Consider the following 10,071-nt stretch of genomic DNA (forward strand, 5'->3'; position numbering starts at 1 on the left):
AAAAAAAATTCACTACACAAAATAAGCTCACACTTCAGTAAGTTAGTCTGTGCAGTCCAGCTAATGTCTGAAAAAAAGTAGATACTCTAAAAACTTAGAAAAAGAACGAACTGCCAAAGTTCTCGTATAGGACACCATTTTAGTTCAAACAAATTCAGTGCAGTATCTCTTAATACAGAGACTATACTTACAGGTTGTTCCACAAACTGTTTTTTCCTTCCCTTCCAGCAAGTCCCACAGATGAACAGATGCTTGCTCGTACTGCTCATTCAACCTTAAAAAAAAAAAAGTTAATTTCTTACCAAGTCTTTAAATTACCACCATACAAACATATAACTGACAATTATAAAGAAAAGTACTTTACTGTAAGCCTACCTCATGTTCATGTCTCGTTCAGGATAAACTAGCTTGTAAAACTCATCCAGCATTGTCAGCTCCTCCTCTGTCAGTACTGGTACTCCATTTGAACCTTGTTTCAAGTCGTTGCGCACTTCATCATCGCCCAGCTTCTCCAAAATAAACTGTAGCTCTAGTACTGTCTTTAAACGCTTCTGCTCAGCTTCTTCTCGCATCAGTTGCTCCCTGCGAGCTGTCTTTTTTATTGTTTTCTGGATCTGTTTAAAACGAGAAGAAAGTTTAAATTGTTTAAACTTGGATTCTGTAGTGAACTTGGGGAAAAAAAATAGATTTGAAATGTCTTTTACTGAGAAGTAGAGATTGATAAACGGCAGTTCAACACCAACATCCATCTAACGTTACAGCAGAATAACCCGGGAAATTTGAAAAATATCTTTTAAGCAGATTCAAACCCCTGCAAATTAAAACAAACTTTAAAATCAGTGCCACAAACCTTGGATCATCCTGCGTCTTAATATTCTTACTTGCAGTCTGTAATTCATGACTTACGGGTAGTTCAGTCAAGTAACTGCAATTACCACATCTAAAGCTTCAGACATGAACATGTTATTTCTAACAAGCCCAGCTTGCTATTATCTGCTTCCTTTATGAAACACTCTGTAATACTAAGTGGTTTTGTTCTAGATGAAAGTGGCAAAAATGTACAAAATTAGGTACCTTTTCAACAAATATTGGGGCTATTTACAACTTCTGGCTTCCATAACTCAAGGAGGACTTACAGCAATTAGAAAAGGTACAGAGAAAGGCAACTCAACGACTAACAGGACCGAGCAGTTGCCTTATGAGCAGAGCCTAAGTCTTGGGTTCTTCAGTTTGGAGGAGTAAGGGCATCCCAGATTTTTTGTACAGGCCACAAAGGCCAGCAGATAACACAAACAGAGCGGTTATTCACCACATCCCATGATAGTAGGAGGCACTCATTGAAAATACTAGAAGATCAGCTTAAAACAGATAAACAAAAGCACTCTTTGTTTCTTACACACCACAGGAGGGAACTCACAGAATGTTTTGCCATGAAAGGCTGGGGAGATGGACAGTATCAGCAAGTTCAAAAAGCACTTGAACACATTCTTGGACATGAGGTCCACAGACAGACACTAAAGTGAACGGGAATGCATCTACTCTCTAACATTCTCAGCTTAAGGATCACAGAAGCCATAGGGAATGGATGACAGATAATAAGCAGCCTTGTACTCTACATAGTACCTCCTACAACTGCTGTCGTGACAGTGGTCTAAATGCATCACTTATCTGAACCTACAGGACCTTTCTTCCATTCTTACTCTTAATCCAACCATCCAGCATCCAAAATTCAGCTTACTCACTTTGTAACTATACAAAGCTTTAATCTTCTTTTACAAAAAATGTAACTTGTGACAGTAACTTTCTCCCTCTGAAGCATCTAAATTTCTTTTTTAAAACCTTATCTTAAAAATCAACTGTATGAGAACTAACTCCAATCAAGAATAAATGGAACAAAGTTTGAAATCAAAGCGCCTATTTGTTACTCCTGGATTCACTCGCTTCTTTTAGCAGTCAGCTGACAAGGGAAATATTTCAGGACAAACTTTGTCAAAAGAAGAAAGTTCTTCATTACGAACATTCTATAAACATACATAGAACCCTGATGCAAGAAAAGCAAAGAAACAGCTTCACTTAGAGGCCTATACATTTACAACCATATCAAAAGTAGAAAGCAGTTTATAATGTGAGGATGCTGATGCCCTTCAAATTATCACATCAGCTGTTCACACACTAAATATGCTCATTAGACCAGTCTGCTGCACTAACATCGACTACATAATGAATTCTACCAATGTTGCTGCTCTTTCCATAACTCATTAACTAACTGTATTAACTGCATTTAGAATCTTCCAGTCCTGTAGAATGGGTTATGCTTTCAGCTTGCCCCAGAATTAATTCTTCCTTGCAATGGTACCACAGAGGTCTAAAATGTGTCTTTTTGTCTGCAGCTTTTGGCACAAAGAAATAAAGCAAAGCTGTTCACATAAACTAGAACTGTCTAGTGGAGTTTTAGAACTTATTCTTTACTACACTGTTATTTTACATCCTTGATAAAAGGCCAACCCAAAAGATTACCTGGTTTACTAGCATTCAGTTAACTTATCCTTTAGGAAAACAATATTAACCTTGTCCCATACAGCAGTTTTAGACTGTATTTGCAATTCACAAGACAGCAAGAATCTTGAAAAAGGAACTGCAATGCTTTCAGTTGCCGAGACTTGATATCCTATGGTAATATAAAGAAATTAAAACCCTCAGCCACTTGCCAAAGAGAGAAGTAGGCCTGTGAAATCTCCATTTTCTTTTGAGAGAAAGTTACTATTGGCAGTAAGTGGCTGTCTATAATGTTGCATGACAGGCCTCTTCTGCAATCACACCGCTTTCAACAGTTAAGTTTTGTCAGAAAATTACATTATTTTTGTTCCCGTACATTTATGTAGTCCATCAGAAAAATCTTCAGAACAGTCTTCAGAAAACCTGACACAAACTAGTACAAAGTAAAAGAAAGCAGCCAAACATAAAAGAAATCTTAAGCATTTCATCCCTGTAAGTAGAAGCAACTACTGCATCTAGGACTAGTAAAAGAGTTTAAAGCCTAAGTGTCTGGTACTGCAGCCGATAGCCCACATTGCACCGCTTGCTCTTTACTTACGTCTTGGCTAAGAGCCATAAAACTCCTCTGCAGTTCTTTAGCAAATTCCAGATTATTTGTCACTTCCTGGTATTTTGACACTGCATCCTTAAATAAAAAAAAAAAAACACACACACAAAAGTAAACCACCACAAATAAAACAAAATACATACTTCCAACAAAGAAATTCCCATATTATTAGTTCCTGAGGGAGACACGGCAACCCTGAATGGGAGTGCCTGCAACAACCTTAAGTCAAATTTTGATTTTCACTGGCCAAAATATTGAAGAGGCTTGTGTATGTCTTTAGGGCCTCTAATTTCTTAGATAAATATGCTAAAACATACGCATATATATGCTCACGCACATGATAGTTTAATGTTTGGCTTTAGCTACTTTCTGACAAGAACTAACTAGCAGACTGAGGGAATAGGGGAGAAAAGTAATCAGGCAACTCAAGACTACTCAAGAGATAAAGGTTTGAGAATTAACATCTTGTTATCTTGAGTCAGAGCAAAAATCAAAATGCTATACAGAGCAACATTCCCTCCTCCAGAAATCTGTATTATTTGCTATTGTCTTAAATCTAACACTCTGCTCTGCATCAAAGCAATCCAAACTCTTTAACCCACTTCGCAGTACTGAAAATTAGAGAGTCAACTCAGGGGGAAAAAAAAAAAAACCAAACAACAGCTGAGACACACTCTGCTGTGACTAAATTAATAATGGAACCTTCTTGGTAAGAACTATTGAGCCAAAGAAAAGGTAAGGTCCTACACTTTCTTTGAAAAGCAAGGAATGTGAACTCCATTTGCTTTTTTTTCTTAAGGATTTCCAGTTGTAATATAGCTAACTAAGAAACTTACACATATACACATATTACACATGTACATTAGAGAATTTACAAAATGAATCATTCTTAGCTGATTTGTAGAAGCAGAAGACATAAGTAAAAATAACAAATGCTTTCAGCATTTCTCCAGCCAAAAAAGATTTTATCTTTATGAACTGTGGTAGTCAGGCTGTGGTCTTCATAAAACTTAATTCATGAGCTTCTCTCCTCAATATGAAATTTCAGTTACCTTCCCTGCTCAACAAACAGAAAACTTCTCATGGTTTAATTGTGAACAGCTGCAATAGTTGCAGGGTAATTTTTTTTTTTCTTCACTCTTTTCAATGTTAAAAAAAAAATCAACAAAATATTGTTGATTACTGAGCATCTGGTAATCTCTAAGTACCAATATGCATGTTTGCATCATACAACTGAATTTAATTTGATAGTTGCTTTATATTTACCACAACTGGAAAACTGCTGTTCAGTCAAACTTTACAGCAACCTACTTTAAGAACAGCCCCAACAAGGAGAGAAGCAACATACAACCAGTAAGCCCAGCTTATCTAGAGCGTCACATCTGCTGCACTGCTAGCTGTGATACACACGTGGACATAGCTTATTTTCAGAGCCCTTCAGAACTTGGTCTAAGCTAGATCTCTAACTAGACTGCGCAATATTTACAAGCTACCACCAAGTGACTAAGCTCCTTAAGTCCTCCCTGGGCACATTTTCTGCGAAGAAAAGGATGATGTTCAGAGAACCTCAAAGGTAACATTTAGCTCTTTTAACAGTCCTAGGTATTACATACACCAATTTTCACCACTGCTTATTTACAACCTAACCTCAACAAGCATAAAGCATTACAACACATTCCTCTATCTGTTCTTTTCTGATTAACAGAAAAGTTGAGATGTTCTAGGCAAGAAAAACCTGAGGCCAAGTCAGAGCTCAGAAAAATCTAGGTTTTAGCAAGGGGAAAGGGGAAGCGAAATTCACCCCTTCCTTCCCCACCAAGATCACAAAACAATTTAACAGAGATCTAGTTAATTTTTGGTTGGATTTTTGGTTGGTTAGCTTTTTTACCAGTTGATCTTGATTCAGACGTTCTCCCTTGTTCATTCTTTCCTGATAATCATCAAGTTTGCTCTGAAAAGAAAGAAAAAAGCTATTATGAGGAGCTATAAATCAGGTTACTACTTTTTTCTATTTGCGCTAGCAAAATTAGGTACTGTAATACCGCAGTGAACATAGATGGTAACATCACACAAGCATGCAACCGTTATGCAGAAATAGTACCTGAGAAAACTTGTTTTCTGGGTTAAAAAAACATAAAACACTTCCCCAAGTGACAAGTATTTTAATGTTATTCGGCTATCACAATACATCCTCACGACCTGAGGAGACACATATTCCTCCTAACGGGGAGAGCACTCTCAATGCACATTTCCTTCAGTCCAAACAAGAGTTGAACTCAGTTCTGCACCAGAGCTTACCACCATATCACAATACCAAAAACATTAACTGCAAAAAACCACTGTCAATGCTAATAAGATTCAGGATTGTAATTCTTTGTGAAGGTAGCTTTAAAGAATTTAAGAAGTTTCTAATCCTTTGTGCAAGAATGCCCACCAACACAATTGGTATTAATAGCTCTAAAATATTTTTGTTCAAGAGCATTAAGATTTCTTTTTCAAGGGGAGAAACTGAAAGAGGAATGGCTGGGTTAATAAAAAAAAACTGACATTAGCCAAAAGAAGGTAACACTTAACGATGCCGAAGTGACAAAGAACCTACAGATTAAGTAGAAAGGTTCTTAGAAAGGAAGCAAAGTTTATAAGAATAACATAAGTACTAAGCTCTAAGTTTTCACAATTTCTGTACTATCACATACGCTTGTATTTTTTTTACTGAAATTTGCCTTAAAGAAAGTCATTAAAACAAATACTTAACAATATCTTCCCAATCTAGCAAACATGAAAAGGAAAGCAAACAGAAACACTTCATTTTGAATGTAAAATAATACAAACCCTGATGCAACCACTGTTTCAGGGTTTATACTTGCCACAGAGTGACAATTTTTTTTTTTGGTGGTGGTCTTTGGGTTTTTTTACTATTTTTGTTCAGGACATTTCAGTTAAAATATTTTACCAATGTTTTTCTAGCTAATTCAACTTCTGTGCTCAATCTCAGACCTTTTGGAAAGATCAAAGTCTGTGAAACAGTTCAACGAGAAAGCTCCTCTTACAAAGTATTTGATGCCCATACTGAAACACACAGCCACCCTTATGAGACTTGGTCCTTTTGATGTCACCTAGCACCAACAGTTTATTTCTTTGGAAGTCCTACAGGTTAGATTTAACACTTAACTACTTCATCTTTCAAAGCATTAGAGGCAGCAAAGGTAGGTAAAGCCAAAGTAGTAAGATACTTCGTGAATGCCAAAATATGTTACTGGGAATTTCATGCTGGGGACAGACATTGGCAGAGTAATAGTTGTCAACTGGAGCAGCCACAGTTGGTAGTATATCAAAAAAAATACCCCTGAAGAGCATTTGGTATATTGGAAATCTATGACAACAGGAAATAAAGTCATTTTACTCTTATACGTACTAATTTTAGAATAGATGATGACATGGTTGGACAATCACAAAAGTAGTTTTCATGATTTAAGAGATGGTAGCTGAGCTATGAAGTAAAAAGGGAGGGTAAAGAGCTCAAACATTGCAGTGCCCAATGCAAAGCCAGCCAGGTTAACCCACGCCTCTGCTGCTTAAGGTAGCTTAAATCCTACAACAAACTGGCTTTGCAGACAAAAGAAATTTTTAAAAGTTCCTGCTTGCTCAAACCACTTACTCCCATGCTGCAGATTACAATTCCCTTGGTCACACTGATGCAATCGTTTGTGAGGCTTCACAGTAAATAGACTGCTAATAAGAGCCAGTTTAAACAGTGTCTACAAAAAAGCATTCCAAAAACTCCAATAATTTCTGTGATCCAGTCTCCAACACAAATCCATGAACAACAACAGTAAAACAAACAGGATAGAACATAAAACTCTAGGAGAGCACTACTTAGATCAACTTTGTTGAAGAAAGCGTGTTTTGCAAAATTATGCTGCAAAACATCCACATAATCCATTTTGGTGGCTAAGGGCATAAGGGAGGGAAGTGACAAAAATACCCTAAATAACTGCAATTGTTCCTGCATAGTTTTTCCATGCAGCCTTACTTCAGCATGGTTGGTATCTTCAGATTAAGCATATTGCAATAACATATTCAAACAGTGGTTACATTTTTCTTAAATGGTCAAGTATTCTTAAGGTCTAATGCAAATGCTTTGTACATTTTCATTCAGCAATGCGTCAAATAAAAAACACAGGGTAATATGTCTACATCTAACCATGAGAAATTATTCCTCTTCACTTTTTCTTCCTTAAAAACCTCCATATCAGAAAGGTAAAAGCAAAAGAAGGAAAGCCCTTTCAGCTGCAATGCAGAGGACAAGCAAATATATATTTATGTATTATCACAAAGATTTCAAATGCCAAGTTAAGTGTTTTTCTATCATCTCAAAGACACTGTAAAATCCAGATGTTGCATTACACAGTAATATTAAGGAAGCAAAATGCTTTCTTTTTAATCTGTATTGTCAACTAACAGCAACCTAAGAGCAGCCTTAGTGCTGTGAAATAACTGCAGTAAAATTCCTGCTTAACAACCTACTGCAGTGTCTGCAAGAAGTAAAGATTTTTTTAATTTTACCCCCCTTACACAACTTCATCCTCACTCATCATGGATATACATCTTGAAGCATAAAAGCTAAACCAGCAGGAAAAAAAAAATCAAGTGGCAAAACAAGTACATAAATTGTCTATTAAACAGCTCATGAGTCAGCAGCCCCCAGTTCTGCAGATAGCAAGCCACCACGCTTCAGCTCTTCGACCACTGAGATACCTCAAGTATTTTCGAGTTCCCTAAGAGAAGAGCACTACAGAGAGGCTACGGGGGGGTGGCACACAGGCAAAGTGGTAGTGTTCATTGCTAGTTATGCCCTAGATTTTATTTAATAGGAATCCAAAATTGAGTTACTTTATTATGGTAACAGATACCTTTCCCTCACACTCAGGTTCTCATTACCATCTCTGAATTGCCTCAAAAATGTTATCCTAAAGCGGTGGGGAAAAAAAAAAAAATGCAGTTACATTACATTAGCTTCAAAACCAATACTGATTTTAAAAGTGCCTGACCACTCAGCTGTGCTGTTATAGCATACCGCTGTAAATGACTGTAAACTGGATCACTGGAATGATCTGATTAAAAATAACCCTTAAAAAAGGGGGCCAGGAGCAAGAAGGAGGCACTATATTTAACCAGGTAATTTCAATGGTATGGTTTATACCAGTAACAGCGGCACAAGTGTATATGACAAGGTGGAAGGGAAGATGGTAACCTCTTCAACCAGCTGAAGTAAACATTTTGTAATGCACGCTTCACTACAAGCAAAGCAAAGATGGAGGGGACTACTGCAAGTCTGTTTTCCAAGATAATTTCAAAATGGCATGTATTTTTTGAACAGCATTAAGCAATTAAGATAATCCAAAATTTAAAATAGCTGTCATACGTTTCTCAGTGAAGCAAAAGAAAAGCCAAGCTATGCAACAGAAGTTTATTAACTTGTTTTAATTTGTACAGTGTATTTATATGCCCTTCACCATCATTTCCACACTCATTCATCAGTTTAACTTCTCAAAGACTGCCCAGAAACGACTAAAAAAAAAAAATACATCAGTCCTCCCATTTCCTCAGAAAAATGGGCAGAAAAAGAATCAAAAAGGTAAAACATTTAAACTGTATCAGAAATGAAACATGGAAGTTCAGAACCTCTCAAAAAAACCCACAGTTCTCACGTTTACTACCTGGTATGCTTCCTATTGTAGATACACACACCTAACAGAAGTCCCAAGAAGCTGTTTCAGTCCTAAGTTATAATCAAGAAGATGTAACAAAGCATTAACATCAATACTCCACAACACATGTACAGCTTTTCTGTTTAAACTGAATTAATTGTTGAAATAACAGTTGTAAATATTCTTGTGGGGTTTTTTTCCCCAAAAGCCTGGTAAGTTTGACAGTTTAGAAAAAAATATCTGTATTGGTTTTTAAGTGAGTGATAAAAAGACATACCAATTCTGAGACTGCAGCCTCATGATCAGCTTACCCCAGAGGACACCGATCACAGAAGGGGTATTCTGCTCACCACATGTTCTTGACCCTTCCCACACGCCAACAAGGACAGCCATACAGCCAGACTGACAGCTGGGTCAGGAGCCTGATCCAATGAGACAGACACAGCCATAGAGACGGGAGAATGACTCAGAGCAGGACGCATTCCCAAAGAAATGCAGAACTGATGGATATGTGCAATCTTCAAAATATAAACCTTTTCAATTCAGATGAGTTGACTACAGAGAAAAAACCTTGCTTCTTCAGTAACCTGAACTAAGTTGAGTGAGATGAGTGAAACCTCTCAAAGTTTTGGTGGCTGGATATAAATGTCCTCCTCTTTCTAAATCGCCATACGGTATTTCCTATAGAAACAGTATGAATCTACAGGTAAGCTGACCACACCTAGATTTTGATCTACACATCACTTATGTTCAAAACAAGTTACTTTTACAAGTGAATTCTAGAAGGCAAATTGGGTTCTAGAACACAAACTGGGCTCTCCCAACATATTATGTCTATCTCTCTCTTCTGAAAGAAAGGGAAAAGCATCAACAAAACATCAAAGTAGCATCTGAAAAATTTAAATAACTGTAAGATCTTTCACAGCTTGTAGGACTGATCATTTTTCTAGTTAACAGAACTTGCTATGAGAAATAATCCCTATGCTACATAAAACCAAAACAAAGCCAGCTGAAACCAGAAAGTACCAAACACCAAATAATTTCACAGAGGAACCTGCTTGGTTTTTAAGAGATGAAGCCTGCTTATTCAAAGCTGCTATCAGAAGAGGTTTCAAAGAAAGATTCAGGCTTGCAATACACAGTTTCAAACGAATTTTACAATTTCTTGGTTTCAAAGTCACATTTAATCTCCAAAGATGAATTTGAAATCAAGCTTCACAAGGAGAGCTTCTGGAAAGACACAAGCCTTGAACATCC

General features: G+C 36.9%; 1 protein-coding gene across 1 annotated transcript in view; it reads right to left on the minus strand.

Moving 5' to 3' along the window:
- The window catches only part of CAPRIN1 (cell cycle associated protein 1), a 33,178-nt gene extending 24,065 nt beyond the window's left edge, over window positions 1–9,113 (minus strand). The window contains exons 1-5 of the mRNA XM_035892622.1: window positions 9,092–9,113; window positions 4,992–5,054; window positions 3,095–3,181; window positions 376–614; window positions 192–274 (exon numbers count right to left, since the gene is read on the minus strand). Of these exons, the coding sequence (XP_035748515.1) occupies window positions 192–274; window positions 376–614; window positions 3,095–3,181; window positions 4,992–5,027 (445 nt within the window). The 5' untranslated portion in view covers window positions 5,028–5,054; window positions 9,092–9,113. The remainder of the gene's footprint in view (window positions 1–191; window positions 275–375; window positions 615–3,094; window positions 3,182–4,991; window positions 5,055–9,091) is intronic.
- Window positions 9,114–10,071: the final 958 nt, after the last annotated feature.

Source organism: Egretta garzetta, unplaced genomic scaffold, assembly GCF_000687185.1.
Source record: "Egretta garzetta isolate BGI_Z169 unplaced genomic scaffold, ASM68718v1 scaffold454, whole genome shotgun sequence".
NCBI classification, from domain to species: domain Eukaryota; kingdom Metazoa; phylum Chordata; class Aves; order Pelecaniformes; family Ardeidae; genus Egretta; species Egretta garzetta.